Source organism: Paralichthys olivaceus, chromosome 17 (assembly GCF_024713975.1).
Source record: "Paralichthys olivaceus isolate ysfri-2021 chromosome 17, ASM2471397v2, whole genome shotgun sequence".
Classification (NCBI taxonomy): Eukaryota; Metazoa; Chordata; class Actinopteri; order Pleuronectiformes; family Paralichthyidae; genus Paralichthys; species Paralichthys olivaceus.
Genome location: NC_091109.1, coordinates 8,803,105 through 8,827,667, shown reverse-complemented (window position 1 = coordinate 8,827,667; position 24,563 = coordinate 8,803,105). Strand labels below are relative to the sequence as shown.

Below are 24,563 nucleotides of genomic sequence, written 5' to 3'. Positions count from 1 at the left end.
AGGCATTTGACATGACTGTCAAATCAAACTGTTGCGTTCACAGTGTGCACATCAGCAATAACAAAAATAAAGATTCACTCATAAAACTGTGCAATCTTCTGTTTACATTGTATGCATTATTTATATTGTATTTATATATTTTGAATTTGCATGTTATTTATTACTTTTACTGCCACACAGCAAATTTCCCCATGATGGGACTAGTAAAGGATTATCTAATAAAAATATATTAAAATTGTTAGCTTTTCTCTTTTGGTGCAGCTGTATCCAGGCTGCCCTCATCCTCAGCTGTTCATTATCGCCACCTACTGGTTCTTAAAGGGAGCAGGTGCAGTTTACTCTAGTTTCTAAATATCTCAAATTAAGAGCAGAGACATTCATACTCACAGAAACTCCTCCATGTATCTGGAATGATATGTAAAATACAGTTAGAGTGACGTAGCAACTGTAATTTCACGAGTTAGTGATACTGTACATTGTAGTGTGTACTGCCTGAGATATTAAACACATTTGTATCCTCAAGGCAACTTTACAAAAGGGTCTTACCTTGACGTCAAAGTGAGTGTATGCAACACTACAGACAGGCCTTGTTAGTTTCTGATTGACTCTCCCATCTGTGTTTCAACCTAAATATACATCCATCTAGATTTAAACCCATTTACCACTAGTTTCTGTTTTTATCTAAAATGACCCAGTTACACAGAAAAATGTGTCAAAGTGTAATTCTTTGATTTTCATGCTCTTGCAGTATTTTCTGACTCATCCCACAACACCACTTAAAAACATCGTAGTGTAGTGTAGTTTAAGTAACAAGTTTAATTTTACATGAAATCAGGCTATAGAGTTTACAACATCACACTCATCATTGAACAGATCATCAGTGTTATAGGTCAGGTATAATAATATTACTCGAGCCAAGTTAACAATATTTAGTGTATAAGTGTTTGGACTCGTTGAGTGCAACATACAGAGGACATTTAAAAAAAACTACCAAAGGCTGACAGAGGAGGGCGCCAGCAGAGGTTTAGTGTCCTTCAATAGCTCCTCAAACCAACCCCCCCCACCTCGGTCTCCTACTGCCACTCACCCAACTTCAGAATTACCCGAGCACATCATCACACTGACGTGCTTTGGTATTTCTCTGTCAAGATTTCACACTCAAAATAAAGAACAGCCATCTTCGATGTGTGGCCGAGGAGGAGTAGAGGGGTGGGTTTATTCAGAGCTGCAGGGGCCCTCACCCGCTCCCACTCAGACCTCACGGAGCGTCATCATCGGGCCCTTTCTCCAGCATTGATAAAACATTCAGTTCAAATAACAAGACGACCTCTATGTCCTGACAAAAAAATGTGTCTGGTTACACACAAGACACTTTACAATTTCTAATGTAGTTTGTTTGTACCCGTCTATTCTCTTACAGCTGAGACTGGCCATCTAGAGAAGTACAGAAGTAAAACAGATCAAGGAAACAAGCCCTTCAAGATTCTCCAAACATGCAGATAGGAATGTTGTGACAGTCAGTGGACCAGAGAAAAGTTTACTTTTCCTCCATGACAATATAATAGTTTTTAACTTAGAACCAAAAGCCTCCAGCTTCTGGATAATTTATTAATTATGCCTATTAACAACAAAAGTTATAAATATAGCTGGCTCCAGGCCAGATTTGGTGGTTTAAACATGAATATTCTGATTTAAGGCCTTTTTGTTCTGTTTATTTGCCTTTGATCCCGAGATTGATAATGGCTCATTTATGCTCATAAAACTGTTCCTTAAATTTGAAGACTAATTAACCATTATCTTATAAAATAATGATTCAACTCCTCTGCGCTGCTTCTCCACTGCATAGCATACTGTGCATACAGTTTCCAAAACTCAAGCTAAAGTTAAAGAAACTAGGTCTAGAGTATTTACAGGGCATGTATCACCCACAGCCACTAAAGTGTTACAACAGACGTCAGAGAACAGAGTCCTACTCTGTTTGGAGTGTCAGCTAAACAGAAGTACAGAAAATCAACCTTTGTGTCATTTTCGTACATTTCTGACATGACAAAAAAACAGTGTACACAGGTTTAGACAAACGCTAAGAATAATTTGAGGCTAACACCCGAGCCTCGTCGTGTCTGGATGGTAATAAGCAGCTAACATCTTGCTGTGTGGGGTCTGTTGTTGGGAGATGTAGAAAAGATGATGTGTGGGAGTGTGTTCAAACACATTCAAACATCTAAATGACAAGAAACAGAAAAATGAAGATGTAGAATATTGGCAGCTGAACCATCAGTCTGTGTCGAGTGCGACAAGAGGACTATACGTCAGGAAGCTTTGACCTCGTTCTGTCTCCATCCATCCCAAGTCTCTGCACCGCTCTGTCCTTTTTCTCCTTGGCAGGAACATGCCGAATGTAAATGTCTTGGCTGCAACACTACACAGTCCATGCCTCTTGTCTCTGGGTCTTTTAAGTCTCTGGGTTGGGCGTCGCCAGCAGCGGCACGTTGTCCCTCCTCCTCCTGCCTAGCGGGGGGCGTCTGTACTGCTCTCCGTCAGCCAGTGTCTGTGGCAGCGGCTTCCTCTTGCTCTCGGGCAGCAGCAGGATGGACAGCACGGCCAGCAGCGCCAGAGACGAGTAGACTACGTGGTGCAGGAAGTAGCCGTAGTGGTTCCTCAGGTCCATGAGTGGGGAGCTGAGGCGGCCCACGCAGCCCAGAGCGAGTACGGTGCCAACGCCACTGCCCCTGAACAGACACACCAATCAGATTTGACCGTTACCACACTTTATTCAAATTCAGTGTTAAGTGTTAGCATCGCTTATTTGTGAACACACTGTTGGTCTGATTTTCCAGATTTAATAACAGACGTCTCAGATGCGATGAAATTGTGTTGTTAGCTTAGCATTAAGGTTGGAAACGAATAGAAACAATGACCAACAACCAGCACCTCAACAGCTCACTGATGTATCATTTGTATAAGAGTGATCCACGTTTATAGGGATTTATTTCCAGATGTCAGAAAATATCTCATCATAACTGACAGCTACTGATGAGGTTTCCTGCTCTCCTAAGTCACGGTTTACTGTATTTTTCATAAGAGGTTTTATATCTGCAAAAATATTTGAGTCCACTTTAAATTTCGAAATGCAGCGTGTGTGTCATTATTTTTTGTTTAATTGTCAATAATTCTTGATTTGTCCACATTTCAGCTTTCTTCATGGAGCCCCAAAATATGTTACTCCCCTCGTCCCCTAAATTTCCGGGCGTGTGTGTGTGTTGTGCGTGCGTGCGTGCATGTTGTCCTACCTTATAACGGTGGGCATGATCTCTGCAGTAAAGAGGATGCAGAGTGAGGCGGTGGCCTGAGAGGAGAACAGACCCAGCACTGAGAAAACTGTGATGGCCGTCTCACTGAGGTCTAACAGAGAGGAGGAAGAAGGGAAGGAGGGGGCAAACCCATTAGTGATGATGTATTACCTTGATCAAGTGCAGCATTTCTACTTTTCATTTTCAGATCATACATCATGCCTGACTTGAACTGAATCAACCTCCCTAAGCTTTTTCTAAAACTCCTTCACTGACTCAGAGAGCATTAAGTAGAAGAGGAGCTCACCTAAAACCTCCTCACAGCGAGTGCCTCTGCCCCCCCTTCAGCCCACAATGCGTTATTAAAGCACAACCAGACACAGCTTTGACTTTGCTGCCACTGCAGTGTCCTATATAAACTCTGTGTTGGGCTCGTTATTGGCCACATGGGGGAGACAGTGTGTTTCTCTATCAGAGAATACCTAGACTAAAGGTGACAGGTGTGATTTTTTAGAGGGGGGGGGGGGGGGGTGCACATTGTTGGTTAAGACTATTAATGGCTGTCCTCTTTAATTCTCGATGTCCTTAGAGAAAAAAACATCCTACAGCCAACCAAAGCCCACTTACACTCCATGAGTCCGAGGAGGATCAAAGAGGCAAGCCCTGTCATCGTCATGGAGAGGAGCAGGATACCTCGGCGACCACACCTGTCCACAGTTGCCCAGAGCAAGAGCCAGGCGCCACCGCCTGCGCACACTGACAACAGGTACATCCAATAGAAACTGGGGGCGGTGCCTCTGACGTCACCTCTGAATGAGCTGTAGCAGTGACTAATGCCGTGAGAGATGAAGCTGAGGGAGGAAGGACACTGAGTGAGCAGCCATGTTTTTCCAGAGGTGTAAATGGATGATAAAAGTGCAGGATGACTTACGAGGTGAACCCGAGCACACACAAGTTTTTCCAGATGTTCCTGCTGTGGAAGAGCTCGGGGAAGGACAGGTGGGGACGGCAGGAGGAGGATGGCTCTGAATCCAGCTCTGCAGTACACAAACAGCATTTCTCTTTTTAATAACAGTCCAATAACACAGAGAATAATGACGTGAGCCGCTTTGAATCAATAGCTCACAGTCAATGTCAGGAGCACACAAGCTCAATCGATTCATACACTGCACATGAACAGGTCACTTGTGTTATCAACGTGAATCAGGGTTCTTTCTCTACTAACGATGGTAACTCACAGAGAGAATTACTTTTAAGCTTTTATTGGTGCATTGGTCAACAACTACAACTCCTATGACTGACCTTTAACCATATAAAATGTCTAATTACCTTTATGTTAATTTCATTTATTTATGTATATGCACATTCATAAGTGGTCCAGTGGTTAGTACTGTCGAATAGGTTTGAAGGGGGTTAGGGTTAGAATCTGGATCATTCCAGTCCACTTTAACCGTAATGTTCTGGCAGTGCAGGACTTTCTTTTCAAAACATTTATGAAAAATTGATGACTTATGAATTCTAAAGTGGATTTAACAAACAGAAAGTGAACTTCAAGTACTGTGTGGGTCCTAACTTTAGATCAGTGTAAGTGTTTATTGTTCAAGTGTAAGGTGAGCGTAGTTCAGCAGGAAAGTTAAGAGGAAGAACACTCCAGTGGGATACTCAGTATGGTACAAGACAACCTATGCTTCTGCCCTAATGCAGAAGCAGCGGCGATAATAATTTTGCACGATGAGCTGCATGTAGCAGAAACCCTGGATGAACTACAGTGGATGTCTGTCTGCTCTGTGTCTGTGATTGTATTGACAGCAAATCAAATTCTTCCAGCAGTCTGATTCCAAATGTGAGTAACATCACAGAGTGGAGTAAAGTAGTGTCAAGTGAATAACACAGTGGAAGATTTGTTTGAGGCTTTTAGCTTGTGTTCAGTTACCTCGACTCACACACAACATTAACATGCAAACTGTGGAGTGAAAGTCCAGCTCAGATGGTTTTGTAGCGACTGGTTAGTCAATGTGCACCATTAAAATTCAATTTTTATTGAGGAACTTTAAATAAATAATGGGTTAGAACTGAGCTCTTGGTAGTGGTGTGGTGTGTGATAGATACTCAAACATATAAATAATGCAGACTAGATCAATTGACCATGTATTCTGGCCGGCAGTTGCTCTCATTTTACGAAACAGAATGAGGGGGTAAGCCCAACGCTGCACACACACAAACACACCTGTGAAGCTCTCGTCATCCCTCACGTCTCTGTTGGAGTTTCGTCTGTCGCTGAACGAGTTCATGTCTGCAGATCGCTCTGACAGAAGGAGCCAGCGAGGGGATTCTGGAAACACTCCAGGAATTCTGCAGGAGAGCAGAGACAAAATACAGGCCTCACATACTTTTCAATCTATGCTGACCTTTACCCAACACCAACAGTATATACACATTTGTGCTGTGACCCAGATTTGCTGCTTCAACATGGAAAATAACCAGTGTGGGTCTTTAGTTCTTAATCCCAGCTTTCTTCCATTCTTTTTAATACCTGAAATTCATTGCCAGTAATCTTTCTATAATCTCTGTTAATTTGATTTTTGAACTTAAATGGAGGCGTATCTTGAAACAGAGGCCTTACAGGGAGTGGAGACTTCAAACAAAGTGGCCCTGATGTGTTCTTACATGAGCTGAAGGGCTCAGGGTGATGAGGGGACCTGGATCAATAAAACCCAGCAAAGGTTCCAACACATCAGTCAAAAGAAAACGCTTCTGATTTAAGTCAGAGACAAATTCGTACCCATAGCTGAGGAACAGTGTCAGCGGTGCGGCCCCAGCTCCCAGCAGGCCTCTCCAGGACTGGCAGCCCAGTGCCACGGCCAGCAGCAGCAGCTCTCCGGCTACAGTCATCAGCCCGGCCAGCATCGTCACCACCAGCCTTAGAGAGGGCTCACACAGCTCCAGACCTGACAGACAAACACCTCATATTGGGGAGGGGCACTCTGAAAGCAAACTGAAACATACTATAGCTTCCATTTTGCACAAGCACAGAGCATGTGAATGTACATATAAATGGCAAATATACATACCTTATAATTATGCTACAGAAATTGGATGAAATGTGTTTTTGTGCTGCAAAAATGTGTTGCAATTGAAATAAAATGCCAGTGCCTACATTGGTATTTTCACTTTCTGTGATGTCATTGCATCTTCTTCAAATTCTTCATACAACAAAACTCTGTACAAGCTTAGCTAAAAGGTTATGCAAGTCAATAATTTATAATAAAGATTTACAAAAAAATAGAAAGATGTTTATCACACCCTTTTTGCTCAATAAACATAAAAACAAACTGATTCTTAACATCTTTAAATATAGAAACTTGAACAAATTATTCATTAAACACTCAACAAAATTTTTACCATAACTAAAAGTAATGATGTCATCAAGAGCAGACACCATGATGAGGCATTTTCTGAAAAAGGATGAATGATCTAAATATTGTAGTTTTTATTTTACATAGATTTATATTGGATCATGCAAACAACAATCCCCTGAGCCCAGTTAAGGGTGGCCCGAAGGACGTCAGTTTTCTGAGGGTTACATCTGTCCTCTACTTTTCCATATTTAAAAAGTGTAAATAATATAGGGTTATATCCAGATTTATTTAATTCAGTCCCTCTGAGATTTCATTACAAATAGTTGAAGGTCAAGTTAGTTACTACACCAGTGTGTATCAGAGGTGCCTCCTTCAAAATACTCACGGGTGATGTACAGAGTGAGGTAGACTCCCGCACTAGCAGCCGCCAGACAGAAACGCATAACAATGAAGATGGAGGGGTACGGAGAGACACACACCAGGACCCCAAACACCACCGACAGGGTCAGGGAGGTCAGCAGAGTCTTGGACCGGCCCAGCCTGCAGAGACACAGACATGCACACTGAAAGACGACATGACCCACACACGCTTGTGTTATTATACAACACCACGGCGAGACAAGAAAACCTCATAACAAATACTGCACTTCCTGACGGATATAACCCAGTGATGATTTGCCAGTTTCCAGCTTCGTGCAGGTACAGCAGTTTCGTTTCCAAGCTACAGATTAACACTGTTCCCTTTTCTTCTCTGTACATCCCAGGAGGCTGCGTTAATTCACCAGTCTTAACAAACAGATGCTATGCTCAGTTGGTCAGCAAATTAATGAAGGCTGTTAGCTGATTAAACTGGCACCATCTCCTTCACAATGCCCCCAGAAATGCAGCTTCCTCTGCGTGGCTTTTAATCAGCACACACATATTCACACACACACACAAGATCCATTATATCAATTATCTAAAATACTTGGGGTGGTCCAAGGGCGACTCCCTAACATGACGTCTTAAAATCCAGCATGACAATGCTTAGGAATGTTTTTTTTTACTATTTATTTCTTGGCAAATAATTGCTTATGTGCAGTAAATTGGATTGTGATATATTCCACAGTGTGTCTGGAGCAAACTGCAGCATTTGTTCAAATGGTTTCTGTCTTAATGGAAACACCAGTGAGATGCCCTTTGAGGAGCAAGTTACTAAATCTGTCTTCCTGTCGACTGGTGGCCACCGGCTGCTGACTCACAGTAGAACTACTAAATCTACAGCAATTTCATTTAAATTAAACAAGACTAATGTAATCTCTCACGGAGTAATGACTCAATAAAATAAAATTAATTATTTAAATTGAAAATAATAATTAATGCTGAATCACACAATTTTATTCAATTTTGAGTTCAAGAACAAATCGGACACGAGGACCTGGAGAATCGGAAATCTCTTGTCTGACTGTTCTCTTAACTTATTATGTATTTATTTATCATTCACCTGGCAATGCCAAGCCAAATCCCTTTTCCACTGGTCAAAAAACCAACCATCACCCACTTACATCTGGCTTTTGTCAGCAGTGGGAATGGATACAATCAGTATTCACTCCCAGGTCAAACTCTTCAGTAGCCACAGGTTTTACATGGCTCTGGTTCCAATCGGCAGCGATGAAAACAGGACACCCAGGTGAACGTGCAAATTTAAGCTACATTCATGAGGAGTCAACTGCTTTTTTAGCAGGTGTACCTGCAGATTTTGGTGTTAAAGAGGTATTACACAGGATTCTCTGATTTGATTAACATGAAAATACTGCTGAGTCACCACTACAGTGGTAGCTGGGAAAACATCCAATTATCTGAGCTGATCATCCTCATGGGGAAAGTTTTTTCTGTCTACATGTGTGTGTGCGCGTGTGTGTTTGGGATGTATTACCTGTCTGCAGCATAGCCCAGACCCAGACAGCCAGTGAGGACGCCAAGGATGAAACACACCTCCTCCACAGGGACCAGCCAGTACTGACCACACACCAGATCCCACTGTAGAGCACACATAGTTGGGGTCATGTAAACATCAGGTAGAATCGGGAGCAGCAGGGGAATTATTATAAAGGTTTTTTTCAAGATAATCGATTTAACCTGTTGAATATCACAAAATTGTGATACGATACAGAATGTTGTTAGATTAGATTAAGCAAAACCATGTGTCCCATACCACATCCTTCCACCAAGATTATTCAGGAGTTTTTACATAATCCTGCTAACAAACAAAACAAATGATGTTGATGAAACATAAAAACCTCGGTGAAGACTGGAACAAATGTATGTTTCGGTACATGGTTTTTCCATGTGGGTTATTTCTGATCCCCAGTAAATAATAATGAACAGTCACAGGTGAAAAAGTCAGCACATCAATTAAACAGAAAAAACACATATCTGTTCTCAGACGTGAGTTTTAATCACATTAAGTCTACCCACTGATTTGCACTAACAGCTGAGCTCTGCTAATGTCGCTGTTTGCGGCCTGCTGAAAGCAAAATGATTTTAATGATGTGAAGAGAGAGAGAGAGGGAGAGCAGAGGGCCGATGATAAAAAAAAGGCCTTGTATGGTCGGAGCCTGTGCGCAGAAACATAAAAGCCTGCCACATAATATCAGGCGTCCAGTCGCTGAAGCCCAGAGTCACAGCAGTGCTCCACATGAGTGGCAGCACAACAACCCTCAGTGCTAATGTGAGTGGAATGCTTTGGACAACAGGAGGGAAAATGAACACAAACCAGTTTTGGAAACTCCTCTGCAGCCACTTCTTCCTTTCACATTTCTGACTACAGGTCATTTGAATGGGAGCGCTGCCACTTTAGAGAAACAGGAGAGATGACGACTATAGACATGGACGACATGAATAAAATCTTTTATAAATATATAGAATTTTTTATCTTTTTTCATTTCTTTATCAATACATGTTGATGACTTAGATTTACTGGAAACAGCAATAGGTGTGGTTCCCAGAGTAAAAGCTCCTGTAGAAGCCACGAGTCCAAATGATATAAACTATGTTTAGAAAATCACAGTGTTTGGCTGATCTAAAATTACATTTCAGACAAATCACTGCACAGTACAACTTACTGATGCAAACTAGTGAGAATTGTGTTCAGTGTATTAGCTCAGAGATGTTCAGTGGAGTGTTTATTGATCAGCAGTACTGAAACTGATCAGAGAGCTTCCTGCTCAGACTGCCAGCTCAGCAGCGTGGAGCCAAGCAGCAATGGAGGAAAAGATAATCATGACAGCAAAAAACGTATGTCTGATGTATGTCAGCATCCAGTTTCTTCTTCTTCGTCTGCACAGATGAATTTCCTCCAAATAAATGCTAGTGCTAAATGCTTCCCATGGCAGTGTTTCTGTATCTTCAGCTGCAGTAGTGTGGGTGGATTAACAGCAAACTGACCTAATACCGCAGAATTCAGAACTGGGTGTGGTTCCTACGTCTGCAGGCACAGAAATGAAAACAGACGCACAAACCACGGAGCCCCTGCCCTGAGAAGACAACTGTGAGCAGCCTCCCTGGCTCTGCAGAAAACAGTAATCACACCAATCAGTGGTCTCAATATGAAATCCAGCTCTAAAAAGAAGAAGTCTATTCCTCTGCTGTCACATGTTTATCACGTGCCTGGTATCACCAAAACAGACTTGTGAGTCAGACAGAATTTTTAATGTCATTTAGAAACAAGAGCTCCACTGTCAGCCTTGTCAGCCTTATTATTATTATTATTATCATTATTATCATTATTATTATACTTCTCAGTTTATGTCATCCTCTCATGACAGTAATTGTGTATTTATGAGCAAAAACTATACTAGGAAAAACAAAAACTGTGTACAGGCAATGTGATACTCAACCCAACGCAAGTACAGTTATGAGATGCAAAGTTGTGGTGAGGTGGCAATGTTACCTAATCCCTGGTTTATAAACAGTTACTGTGGTGCCCTTGAGCAAGGAATCCAAAGGCTTTGTTCCTGTGTTTGTTCTGTCCCCATTAAGGGCAAACTGCTGTTGATCTAATTCCATAGAATGACTTGTCAGTCGATCCTGTACCTCACAGTCCATTCACTTTAATGGATGGACTGGTTGTCCTCAGTGACGTGTTTCAGATGTGTCACAGATTAAAGTCTCTCTCTGTCAGGTCGACACAATGACGTCAGCGATGCTGTGAATGAGTCACTGAGCATTTTTCAACCTGCTTCACTGGCTTTTTTTCATTGACCTCTGCATGTGTTTGGCACTATTACACACAGGGGGAGCTTTTATCTTCTTCCTTGTTAAAACCTGGTGCCTACAGTTCCAACAATGCAACTGGACCTCTGACAGTGGGGAGGTGGATTGGACTGTGTTGTGCTAGTCGATCTTAATGCACCCTGGAGCATGCAGCAGAGATAGCAACAGATATTTTACTTTTCTGACTTCAAACAGCTCTATCCGGAGACACTCAAACATTTACACTACTCTATTCACGACGTAGGTTAGACTCACATTTCTGAATGGGTGAGCATGCTTCCCACTGCCATCACAACTCTGACGACACCTTTCGCTGGTGTGGAGGCATAAACATATCTATTAGTGTGGGGAAGGCCATTAAATCATTTGAAAGGCTACAACTTCAACCTACCTGACATCTGAAAAACAAAAAAAAATTGCAGATAGAGCAGATGTAAGTGGATACTGTAGATAAACTAATCAAAACCCGTTTGTTTTATTATATATCATCACAGACTGGAAATTACACCAATGAGCCTGCTTGTATTTATTTATCTTACCATTCACGAACGCAAAAAGCTAGTCTGGCAATGCCAAGCCAAAGCCCCTTTTCCACTGGTCAAAAAAACTCTAACACATGGAGTCAGCAGCTTTAGTCAGGTTTAAAAAACCTGAGTATACCTGCTAACTTTGGTGTGACAGGAGTATAATTTAATCATCTGTGGTTCTTGGTAATTCTGTAGTTTAGCAGTGGTGTGTATGGGACAACAGCAGCAGATTATACTGGATCCCTTCTTAACCACAACAGGTGGTTTGTGTAGGAAAATGGGATCAGGGCTTAAACACACCCCTTACAAAAAGGAGGAGTTTTCACAACGATCCCTGTGCCCAAACAAACCACAACAAGCTTCACTTAAAGATAAAGGACACTTAGAGCAAGATTCAAGATCAAGGGCTCTTATGCTTTGTAAAATTATCAACACTTATTTAACAGAAGAGCCAATTAATGACTTAAAAAACTGCTCTGGTCCTTTAAAAGCTGCTGAGGAGCCGCTCTGGATCCAGAAGCATGTGCAGCCGTATTTAAGTTTAGCAGAGCATTGCAAAAAGAGAGACTGCACGCTCAGCACGAAAATTAAAAGAGGAACAAACTTAAGTCAACACAAACAAAATGCTGAGACAGTGAAAAAGGTCAGGACTGTAATTAAAGCTTTACCTCGGTAACAATGTTGTTCCTCAGCCCCTCTGTGACGTTGTAGTCCCAGCCGGCCTCACAGTCCACCACTGCTGACTGGCTGCCGTTGGCGTACTGCTTACACTGGGATGGGCCCCTGCTGTCCCGAGGCCTTTCCGCCTTCTCCCACGGCAGCGAGGCATTCAGCACCTCCAAAGACGGCAGGGGCCCTGGCAGGTGGCAGTGGTGGGGCGGGGAGAGTGTGATGAGCGGGTCAGAGGAGAGCAGGAAGGCCAGGAAGAGGTTGGGGAGGATGGTGAGAGCAATCAGCACCCTCTGCTTCTTCCTGCCCAGCGCCAGCACCATCACCTCTCCTGTGGGAGGCAGCGAAGGTGGGGCGGGCAGGGAGGAGGAGGACGGGGCTGGGGATGAGGGCACAGGAGAGGAGGGGACAGACGGAGGCGGAGCGGGGCATGGGGAAGGAGAGACGAGAGGGGGAGAGTCCGGGGACGTCATCATCGGGAGAGTTACAGGCAGAGGTCGGAGGGGTGAGGTCGGTGCTGTCGTAGTGGTTTGTTCCCTCGTAGAAGGGGAGAGACGTAGGGAGGTCTGTGGAAGAAAAGGAATAATTACAGCCCATAGAGGAATGATGTGTGTCCCAGGAGATATTAACACCCGTCACAGAGGGGAATAATCAACCATCGATGGCTGAACTGAGCAGCGCCCCCTGTTTCCTACTATGACAAGTCCAAATGTCTGCTGCGAGGGGCAGGACATTGATATAAAGATGGATGACAGCCGCCCAAAAGTGAAGCCCAAGCATCTCAATTACCTGCTGGTGTTTGTCTGCACAATAGGTCATAAACCCTGCCTCCTCCACATAAGTGGATGGGACATCCAACAATGTTTTCTCAAAGATATAACTTTCTGGTTCCATCCCCACAATTGGGAAGACTTGCTTATTTTTTCTCTGCCGACTTATATCTTTGAGGTTTTCGACAAAAACATGACATCAGACAATTTCTTTTAAAATAACTTGACAAACTCACCTTTAGTGAAGAGCCTCACTGACTGATATGATTGAGACTGTTTACGCACAAAGGCATGGAGGCTTTTTAAATTGACATACAACTACTTATATTGACCAGCACAGGATAAAAACATTCTCCCACAGATTTTGAACCCAAACATCTGGAGACAGAAACCTGAAGTGAAGCAGAAAATCCGGTATCGCCCTTGTGTGCCCCCGGTCTACCCTAAGTATTAACCTTGTACTACTTTAAGCAGTCTAACCCTCTCCTAACTGTGTCCTCAACAACTTCGACTTGCTACACCGGTTGAACCACATAACAGGTCAGTGCACCTATGATGAACATTTCAAGAATTTCTTTGCCATACCTAAGCAGCTAACATTAGTCTATGCATGTGACCACTTCCTGTGCAGTCAGACCCGGTCCTAACCCTGTCCTCAGCAGCCTCCTGTGTAGGACACATGGACGTCTTCCATCCAGTGTTTGTGTGTCTCCTGCACAGGAAGTCTGACAGAAAGGAATCCCACATGGTTACATAAGAGCTTTAACAGGGGGGTGTGGGAATGAAACCCACCGGGGTCTGGCTGCTCTCTGTGGAGGTACAGACTCACCAAGCCACCCATGAAACGGTGATGTAACTTGCAGCTGGGTACGAGCTGTACCGGGGCGGCAGGACTCACCTGCCCCCCTGTTCAGACCCGCAGCTGCCGTCGCAGCTCTGGAGGACACGGACGGTACTCACCGTCTCAAACGTCGTTAAATGTGTGACGAGGTGCCGCCGTTATCCAAACATTGCAGGAGGAGGCACAGCGGAGACTCGAGGCTACTTTCTCCGCAGTCACCGTATCTCCTCCGCGCCTCGACGTCAGGAGGCTCCGTCCCTCACACGAAGACACATTTCTGTCCCGCAGACATGTCGTCGTCTCCGAGCAACACCAGCTGCTGCTGCCGCCGCCGCCGACACAACAAAGGACACCGGGTTGCTGCTGCTGTCGGAGCCGAGCACAGCGAACCCTCCGCCGCCTGGAGATGTGGGGATGCTACGTCGCTCTGTTGCAGCCGCTGCGTGAGTCCTGGTGTCCGCCTGCTGACATAACACACGTCCGTGAGACAGCGGGTAAAGTGCGTGTGACTCCAGCCCCGGGAAACGCACAGTCCTCCAGACAGAGAGCCGCTGTGACACCGAGAGGAGCCCGATCAGAGGTGCGAGGGGCTCCGGCTCACTTCGGCAATGTTCGGCTGAACCCGTCAGAGCGACGTCCCCTCGTGTCACTGCTGCCGAAGATCGTCTACGCGCAATGACGAGTCACTCCGTAGTGAATCGCATTTTTACCTTCTGCTGATTCAGGTTATATATATTGTTACATATCATGATTATTAAAGATTATAGACAAGTCAGTGAATTGATTTGTTGTTAGACAAATAATCAGCCACTATATAAAGACCAAACTTAAGCTGCTGTTTCATTTTCTTACGATAATCTAATGACTTAAATGTTGTTTAAAACATATTTTTAATGGAGCTGAATTAGGTTTGCATACAGTTACATCATGACAGATAAAGGTTGTCCTTCCATGTTTTGATAGGTTTATTTGTTTGCATTAGGAGGTGCAGCCGATGCAGTGGTTGAGATCTGTCAACTCATCCCTGCTTGTATTGGTCAACTGTTACCAGCAGTCAACAGAAGCCAAAACGCTCATCAAGCCACTGGGGAAAGTCCCGGTGCTCCCAGTCAGGCCCCTCCACCACTGTCGCAGACCCCTATGATAACCACCACATGTGCACACAGTGGCTGCAAGGAAAAACAAGCCACCAAACTGTGACCACCACCCTTCAGGCCTTCTACGATGCATGCAAGGATGTGTGTGTATGACAATATAAGACAACGGATGATGAATAGCAAATTGAATCTCAGTGGACAAGAGTTATTGTGATATAAGTGATATGTTGAATCAAAGATACAGAATTCTCATGATGGTTCTCTTCGCCATGGGGCTACAGAGAATACATCAATCTGTATTAGTACAGATCTACACCACAACTAGATATACAAGAAACCTTTCCTGCATGACAACAAAACCCATCTTTGTTTCCAAATATCCCTTACCTGGAGAAACACAGCAGTCACACATCTACCCGGCCTCAGACAATTAATAAGCTTTACCTGCCCACATCAGTCCTACTAAAGGCAGGGAGCCCTACACCTAGATGCCAGCCCTCACACAGTTAAAACACAGCAGGTTGGTAGTGATGGTAGAAGTGGTCCAGAGAATCAGAGAACAGAGTGGGAGCTCTGTTCTCTGTGAGCTCTCTGCTACAGAGGGCCTCCATGTAGTCCTCAGCCTCCTGGAGAATCCATAAATCATAGATCAGCACTGGGACATGTGTAATACACTGCGCCTCCATACATAGGAAGGTACAGACTGTTTTCCTTATGGTTATTTAACAGTTCAAAGTTTAATCAGTATTCTCTCCGCTGTGGATACAGCAGCTAAATCTAGATTTACTCCATTTTACATGAACAGCAGTCTGGATTAAAGGTACAGTGTGTAGAATTGAGTGATATTTACTGTTGAAGTTGCATGTTGCAGCTGAACACCCCTCACCTCACCCTCTCCTTCCAAACACGAAAAAGAACCTGTGGCAACCTTCAATTATCAGAAAAACTCAAAAGGTGTTTAGTTAGTCCAGTCTGGACTAATGTAAAAATCATGGCGGCCTCCGTAGAGAGGACCCCCCCTCCATATAAATATAAAGTATTTAAATATAAATGGCCTTTTCTAGGGTGAAGACATCATGAGGATTATTGTACATTAAATTTCTGCCAATAAATCCCCTTCACCTAAATCTTACACACTGGACCTTTAAAGCAACACTATATAACTTTTACTAAGCAACAGCGCCCTCTGCAGCCACAAGTAAGCTAATCAACTATTAATGACTTAACAGGATCTCTGATTGTGTATATTCCCTGTAAGAGCCACACATGGTTTTATTAATCCACTTGTTTGTGTTTTCTGTTGCTGTGCAAAACCACTGGGTTCCCTACAAAAGGAACTAGATTTAAAATAGGATGACAGGTAGGTCGGTAATGTTGCATGTGGCCATGGAGGTTTATGGTTTTGACCGTGTTGATGGCGGATAATTGATTAAAGCAAGCAACGTTTACCCATAGATTAATGAACTCTATGAAGGATGTGTTTTATGTCACACCATGTGTGGGACTCATATGCAAAGGTAACATGTGGGCTATCTTTTGTACAGCAGCTGCCTACGTGTCAAAAGGTTTGTAAGACATGTAGGTCTTAATGGAAAGCTGCTACAGTCCCACTCTCTGACTTGAAACCCTGGAAAGAAAAACAACTGAATGGTGGATGTTTCCCATAATCCCTGGCTTACTGAACCCGAAGAGCTGCCGCTGTTACATATCCACCAAACTCTGTTTAGAATTCTGATATTTTAATGTTCCGTGCTGAATATTGGCGATAAACTCATTTTTAATCAATGAATTCTGGTCATTTAAGCTGCATACAGAGATGCTGGAAGTTGGTCATAGTGGGGAGGCTTTGAGAAAATCTACATAATGACATCATACAAATACAGCGCTGCTAAAATATTTCTCTATTTTTTTTTATTGTTTAGAACAGCCAACAACATTCTACACCAGTTTAGTATCTATCAGTTCATACCTGTTTCTGATAATATGGGGTTGTTGTTTTATTTGCCTTGCTGTTACAGCCTCTTGCCAGTGGAAGGTGCTGCAGCCCCCTTAGAACCTCTACTTCCAGCATCCTTGGCTGCAACATTTTTACACACAGTCAATGTCTGCGACAGTCAGTACGTTCCATACACACTTCTTCACAGGAGATCAAACCCACTCACCAAAGTTAAGTTAAGATATTCAGAGTGAGGGTTGGGAATGAAAGAGGAAACATTCTCCCTCTTCAAAGTTGCTGAATGATCAAACTAATTTTGAAGCTGCTGTTTTATAAATTGTATACAGTAGATTTAATGTTTATTGTCTTGATTCTGGATATTTATTATTAATTAATTATTATTTAGCTGGTACCCTGAAAGTCATAGAGGAAACTGCAGTATTGACAGCACAGTATTATTGAGACTTCTGTGTTTGTTGTTGCCTTCAAAATACACTTAATGACTGCTGAGCTACACCTGATGGTGCCAAGACAGTTCATTCTCTTGCAGGTACACACAAACAACACACACTTAACCCTTTACCTAACCTAACCAAAGGTATCGGCCAAAATATCATCACCACTCTAAAACAGAATGAACTGGACTAGATCTGTGTCCCCATAAGCAACACAAGTGCCTATAATGAGACTGTGTTAAAAGATTGAGGTAATACCTGGATCACACACACACATAAAAGTCAGTTCTGAGTGCACAGTTACTCAGACCTGATGCCAAAAGAATGTTGTGGGTTAAAGTTTACCCAAGTTGAGCTCTAAGTAAAGCCACTATGTGATTTGTCACGTAACAGGAAGCAAATGTTTTATTCGCCCCCTTATGCTCACACAGATCAGAGACTTCTGAATTACTTGCATATGAGTGATGGGCCCTTAACCCTCAAACAGTATTTTAAAATTGGGTCAGAAAGTGAAGATTGGCTAAAAATATCCACACTTTTACAAAAGGTCCTCACTTTGTAGGTTCCAGGCTCAAAATGGCTTTCTCAAAGCAAACACACACACACACACACGTATCAAGATAACACACAAATATGACACAACATCAGCATTTAAATCACTTTACCTAGAAATGAAAAGTAAACAATGCTAAATAACCTCTGAACAGCACCTCACATTACTGCAGGACCAATTAATTTCACCTTTACATTTTTATATGTGTGGTGGGAAACTGAAGCTATGAGAACTAGCGTCTGACCGCAGAAATGTGCTGGGCTGTTTCTCCTTTAGTGCACGAGTGTTGAAATGAATGGAAAAAGTTCAAGTTTCTGTTATTTGGAGTCAATCTTGATTGATCGTGATATAGGACTGATCTTGATGGATTCTATCAGTCTCTGGTCTGGAGACAAAAGCTGCAACTGGCTGCAACAAAAACAACTTCACATGGTAACTGCAAGAGCGGAGCCGCTTCACTGGGGCTGTGGTGGAGTTCGCCTTGGTTTGCTGCTGTTGAGTAACCTGGAAGGGATTAGGTGAAACACAGTCTTTCTTCACTCTGTGGAGATGTTGCAGTCCCGGGACCACAGATTTCCCCACACAACGCTGCAGGACATTTCAACAGACACGTTCACACAACAAATCATTTTGTGCCTGTGTGAGTGAATGCAGGCCTCTGTCACACTTTCACTCTCCAGAGTAAATTAAGTGCTCATCACTGAAAGGACACAAAGTTATTACTTATTTGAGGAATCATGTATTTGTGGCTCATCGCCTCATTACCATGGAAACAGGCTTCAGGATTTGTGTGAACTGTTTTTGCACTTTTCAGGTTCATGTAGAGCGTTGTGTTTTCTGTTCCCTATAAACTCCTCGGTTAAGTTTGTAGTTAATAAAATGGATTATCTGTGCAGACTCATGATCTTTAATCTACCTTCACATACCACAAACGTATTTCTCTTCTTTGTGTATAAAAATAACACAAGTTAATCATCAATTTATATGTAAACCACACTCAAATTCAGGAAAACATTGACAATGAAACTTCACTGCAGATAATCCAGGTAGGATGAACGCACAACATTTTCAAATTTCACTCTGCACCATAGACTGTGTATAAAAAATGCTCTGCACAAAAATAATTTAAAAAAAGTTTGCATTTTGAGGAGGACTCACTAATGACAAGAAATAATTCTGAAGTATATGGAGCATTAACACAGGACAAGATGTTAGTGCCCACAGTTCACTATTAGATATGTAATAAGATTTAGCTGCTCTTGGATTAATCAAACTGTTGACTGTGTGAGCTGATGGGATGTCGTTATTGTCAGTTCAGCTCAGTTTTCATAGAGTAAAAAAAGTACAACATTTGTATAAAACAGAAGTGAACATCTGTATCCGTGTCCCTTCAGTCGGTCTTTGTTGCCCAACAGGCAATAAAACTAAAATGGGATTAAAGGTAAAAAAAAAACAATTCAAATCTTAATTTGATAAAGAATTTTTGTGAGTCACTCTACTCATCCACAATATTGAAATGTTTTATCAAATGTTAGAACTTGAGTTAAGTTTAATGAAATAACAAAATGTGTCTTTTGTGTAACCCTACCCCCACTCCCACCCCACCCCTATCTCTCTGCCCCTTCAGTAGCATCACAGCCACAGGAAGGCCCTGGCAGCTCCAAACACTGATACTATCTCTTTCTCCCCTCTCATCCTCCCGTCCTCCGCTGTGTCGAAATCTTGCCCATCCCACAAAGGGAAACCGCTGGTGCACAACGGCCCACGGCGTGACGTCCGTTTCTGTGGGTTGAGAGCTTTTGGTAAATGACGTGACAGGTGCATGTTCACCCCCCAATGAAGGGTGTAGAGAAGGGTTGCGAGGGGCATTAAAGCATAATCACGTCTTCTTTGAATCAAAGCCACATGGTTTGTGAAGGCTGTGAGCTGCATTCTATGTTAAATTAGGATACTCTGTCCAAACATAGGAAAAAATAATGGTTTCATTCAGGCACGAGCAATTATTTATTTATTATTTAAGAACATACATGGCAAAGTATTGCTTTAACAGTGTATTATCATACATTTATAAAACAAATCTTTACAGATGTAAAAATCATTTCAAGTAATCCCACACCTACTTAGAGTATTATACAGAGAAAGATTTCATTGAATCCTCGACAAACCACATATCGTTGTGAAACTCGTGTTGGGCAACTACACTCAGTAGACAGCTGAAGTATCAGGTAGATGGTGATGAGGCAATGTTTGTTAGATTGAACCAAATAAAAGAACAAGTCAGTCCACGGCAATGCGTTTTACAGTTAATTTACAGCTACAGCATCTACATTCAGATCCACTACACATCTGCCAATAGGATTTATAGTATAACAGTAACAGCACTAAAGCAGTAAAAGCTCCAGTGTACAGGGTCAGAGCCACAATTTCAGATATACAGAGGCCATGACAAAATCCCTCTTAATCCAGAAAAAGGGTCAAATGTTCAGCTTTTTTTTGATTGTTTATTTTTCTGATAACTGTTATATAGTCTACGGATTTCATTTCCCAAAATAAAATGCTGTCCTTATTCTCAAACAGCTTCTGTCCAATCACTGCTGAGCATTTGTGACTTGGCAGAGCTGAAACTGTTAAGTTTAAGATTGAAAGATGTGCATCTGGGCCTCAAACAATACTCTGGATCTATGGTGTCTTCATTGTGTCCTTCAAAAACAATAACTTTGATTTGTTACAGCTAAATTAATGAGTTTCTCTCTAATTATATGTATGATACAGTTGAAAGCTTTATATTGATTAAGTACCAAATGAAATATTTCCTTGGACAAAGACAAAAAAACATTGAAACAAGCTGAAATAAGTGATTTTGGTTTTTGACTTGTTAAAACTATGTTTAAGGTTAGAAAACCTAATATTAACAATTACATTTATGAGTTTTTACTTCTGAATAAAGTAATTACATTCTGTAATTCTGTGACAGGCATTTTTTTTTATTTCCTCAACATAAAGTTCTGATTCAATCCAAACTATAATCTGTATGTATACATGAATCCATCCTTTTTTTTTTCAAACTAAAAATTGTCCTCTATTTTCTTTACAGCTTTTTGTTTTTACAGCTATCATGGGTTATATTTGCCAAAAGGAGAAAACTTAAATTTTCTATTATAGTCCAAATATATTTACTGTACTGCCACTGTCATGTGCTTTTTTTCTTAACAGTTTTACAATATGAGACTATAATTAAACACTTAATACCTCACGACCCCACAACACTAATTTTAAAGAGGACTTTGTAAATGATCACACACGTCTTCTTCTCGGCTTAAAATAAACCAGTAGCAGGCTCTGGACTGTGAGTATTGGAGAGATACCTAGAGGCCATAAGAACAGATCTGATGCCTGGACCTGGGTGTAGATAGAGAAGGTGATGCTCAGATACCGGACTCCCCTGCAGCGCCCTCCTCGGCCCCCTGCAAGTGTCGCTGTGACAGGATGTGTTTGAAAGTTTCCAGCTCCTGCGTCAGCTGCCCTATCCTCAGCTGCAGCTTCTGGTTCTCCTCCTGCAGCTGCATGGCCCTCTGCTGGGTCAGCAGGATCCTCCTGCGGGCCTTGTCCCGGCTCTTTCTCACGGCGATGTTGTTTCTCTCGCGCCTCTGCCGGTACTCAACGCTGTCCTTGCTGATGCTCCTCTTGGTCAACGGGGCCCTCAGCGTCGGCAGGAGGAAGGGAGAGAATTCCTGGGGGTCACAATCACACTTTAGAACGCCAGTGGCTGATGGGTTTCCCTCTCTGAGCATTTATTTTTAATTAATTTCTTTTAGAATCAAGAACATTGGTCACATACAATCTTTAACTTTCCGTTACAACAAAGCTCTTCCAACATTTTCAAGTGGTCTACAAATATAGTTTTTAAACAGGAATAAAAATACACAAGCACAAGAAAAAACTAAGAAGATAAGTTACTATAATGAAAAGTAAAGATAAAATTGTTACAAGTGAAAGTTACAACTAAAGTGAAAAATAAAACAAGATAGGTACCAGGGGATAGATACCATCCTCAGAGTATTCTACATTTCAGCCAGATATCGTGTTACAGGTGTATGGACAATCATATCCTTCTCCATTTGCAATTGTGCATTCATTCATTTTGATCAAATTTCTAATCAAGACCTGCAGTTTGGCCCAGTTACCGACCAATCCTGCAGGTCATCAGAGGACTTAAAAGAAGACAGTCAACTTGTGACACACTGCCTCACCCCCACTGACTGCTACAGAGCCCCCTGCATATTTAAAGTTTATTTATATTTAACATATGTCTTGTCTAAACACTCTTTTCACATGTGATCTCAGAACAAAGACATCTCTATCAGTTCTGCACCAAAAGCCTCAGTCACCTGTGGAGTGCCGGCGTGGCTCTGGTGGTGGTTGTTGCTGGCCGCATTCGAGGGGTTGCCGAGGCAGGACGTTGAGTACGGCAGGTAGGACAGACCCATCATCTGCTCGGCCACACTGTCGTCACCGCCCTCCCTCAACATTCCCTGAGCCTGGCCGTATGGCATCATCTCCATGTGAGACATCTGAGCGGAGGCCTCGGCCTGGCTGGAGGAGGCGACGGATGGGTTCATAGCAGGGACCTGACCTGAGAAGGAACTCGCCCACTCCTGGATTACGGAGGAAACCCTGGCATCAGACATCTGGAGGTGTTCAGAAGCAGAGCGAGACAGAAGACTCTTTAAAATGTTGCTGCTCTGCATGGTCTCTGACTATGGATCGTTGAGATCAGAGAGGTTCTGTGTCATATCCACCCCTGAAAATGCCATCAAGGGGTCCACTAGTAAATGTTATGCCACTCCATGGCAACCATTTATTTCCCTTGTAGAAGGTATGGCAGCCGCCAACAACCCTTTCTTACTTTCCTTTATTGTTATAATTGTTTTTATCTGCTGTGTGCTTTGACTTCAATAAATTCATTGCTGTATTTTGTTTTATGGATGACTGGCTGTAAGAAACTGTATTTGGGGCAGGGGGACATTCTGGAGACAGAAACCTGTGTTAACTGTCCTGTCTTCAAGTTGTATTTCTCATGTTAAATATTTGAAAAATTAAAAAAACTTTGGTCGAAACACGGCAGCTGAATTCCACACTCACATCAGAAAAAAGAATCATATCATTGCAGCTCTCACATCTTTACCGGGTCCCTGTCTGTTGAAGAATTTACTTCAAAATCCTGCCACTGGTTTATAAAGCTCAGAATGGTTTAGGGCTTAGTACATTTTTCAAACTGCTGCTACGTTATGAACCATCCACACTCCTCCGGTCGTGTGAAGCAGGTCTGCTTTCTGTCCCCAGAGACAAAACGAAACATAGAAGAGCAGTGTTCGGTTTTCATGCTGCACATATGAGAACTGCAGGTCGGGTAAAAAAAGTTATTTTAAACCAATGATGAAGACTTTCCACAGCTTTCTGCCAAATCAAATGTAATATTCCTGATACCTTTAAGATTTTATGAAAGCACTTTAAATTGCCTTGTTGTTATACTATATACATAAACTTGCCTTGCCTAACTTTTAACACGTAAAGGAATTTTAACACTGGAATTAAACTGCAACATACAAATACATACATATTACATGTTAATGGAAATATAATGATTGTTCACATTCTATTGTATTTATTTTTTAATGTATTTCTCTTTTTTATTTACTTTAACTAAAGTATGAATTGTTATGTCTAATTTAAGTTTTAAAAAGGTTTTAAGTACTTCTTCCATCAAACATGTCTCTCTCTCTGTATTTATTTTCTTTTTAAAAATGAAGGCAGTTTGTGAATTTCAGAAGGATAGATGAAGAATATAATAAGGAATAAAATGTAATTTAATAAACCAATAACTGCAATATATCTGAGATCGCATCAGATAATATTGTTATCTTTCAGATATAAGGTTATTTAAGTGCAACTCTAAAGCTGATCAGTAATAATTGGACCATTAATGTTTTTAGTCAAATAAATGAGCAACAATTTTGATAATTACTGAATAATTTAAGTTACTTTAGGAGCTGCTTCTCGAATGTAAATATTCTCTTCTGTCTGTGAAAGGAAACCTTTGGACATTAAAATATATAAAATTAGGTTCCAAACAATAAATAGGATAGTTGATTGGCTAATCTGTAAATTAATAACTAAATAAAATAACTGTTACATACAGCCCTATCTTAATTAAAAAAGACAGAAAAGTTAGAGTAAGAGCCAGTTAGTTTTGAACGTGTAAGTGCTGCAGGGTAAAGCTGTGATGGGACTCACCATGACTCTTCCTCAGGCTCCTATGACTGGAGAAGGTCTGAGAGTCAGAGGCAGGTTCTCCTCCTCTGATGGTGATGATGATGATGATGATGATGATGATGGTGGTGATCACTCCATCACTTCCTCTGTCGCTCTTCCTCTCTGCCACATGTAGAGTACAGGGGCAAAAAAACCAACAGAAAATCGACAAAATAAGTGAAAAAGTTTTTAAGTTTTCAAAACAAGTATCATTATGTGGTCAGTTTTAACCTGTTGATGTAAATGTAGAATAAAACAACAAAATAACTGCTGAACTTTATTGATGCCCTACAGGTATTAAAAGCACCTTTATTTAACTTATTTAATTGTATTTTTCAATGTAATTTGATTAATCTTCTTGTCTGTATTTCATCTATATATGTATCTACATGTGTGCTCCGTTATATGTAGATCATATTATTGACTTTATTTAATTAACTGTAATTTATGTTGTAAAATGTTTTATTTATTTAACAGTAAAAAAAAACGAGAACGCCAAA

The 24,563-nt window shown here is 41.8% G+C and overlaps 2 protein-coding genes across 2 annotated transcripts; both read right to left on the bottom strand.

Annotated features, from left to right (window-relative positions):
• Positions 1–796: 796 nt before the first annotated feature.
• slc22a17 (solute carrier family 22 member 17) lies at positions 797–14,351 on the bottom strand. Its single transcript, XM_020087818.2, has 10 exons — positions 13,830–14,351; positions 12,099–12,665; positions 8,565–8,668; positions 7,035–7,189; positions 6,073–6,238; positions 5,518–5,642; positions 4,222–4,327; positions 3,918–4,141; positions 3,291–3,402; positions 797–2,729 (listed from the first exon to the last, which is right to left on the bottom strand). The coding sequence occupies exons 2-10, from the start codon at positions 12,573–12,575 to the stop codon at positions 2,453–2,455; spliced, it is 1,746 nt and encodes a 581-aa protein (XP_019943377.1). The 5' UTR covers positions 12,576–12,665; positions 13,830–14,351; the 3' UTR covers positions 797–2,452.
• A 5,385-nt stretch (positions 14,352–19,736) lies between these two features.
• On the bottom strand, positions 19,737–24,191 carry cebp1 (CCAAT/enhancer binding protein (C/EBP) 1). The gene is made up of 3 exons (XM_020087221.2): positions 24,046–24,191; positions 22,140–22,439; positions 19,737–21,482 (listed from the first exon to the last, which is right to left on the bottom strand). Exons 1-3 carry the CDS (start codon positions 24,046–24,048, stop codon positions 21,177–21,179), a joined length of 609 nt encoding a protein of 202 aa, XP_019942780.2. The 5' UTR covers positions 24,049–24,191; the 3' UTR covers positions 19,737–21,176.
• Between the last annotated feature and the right edge of the window lie 372 nt (positions 24,192–24,563).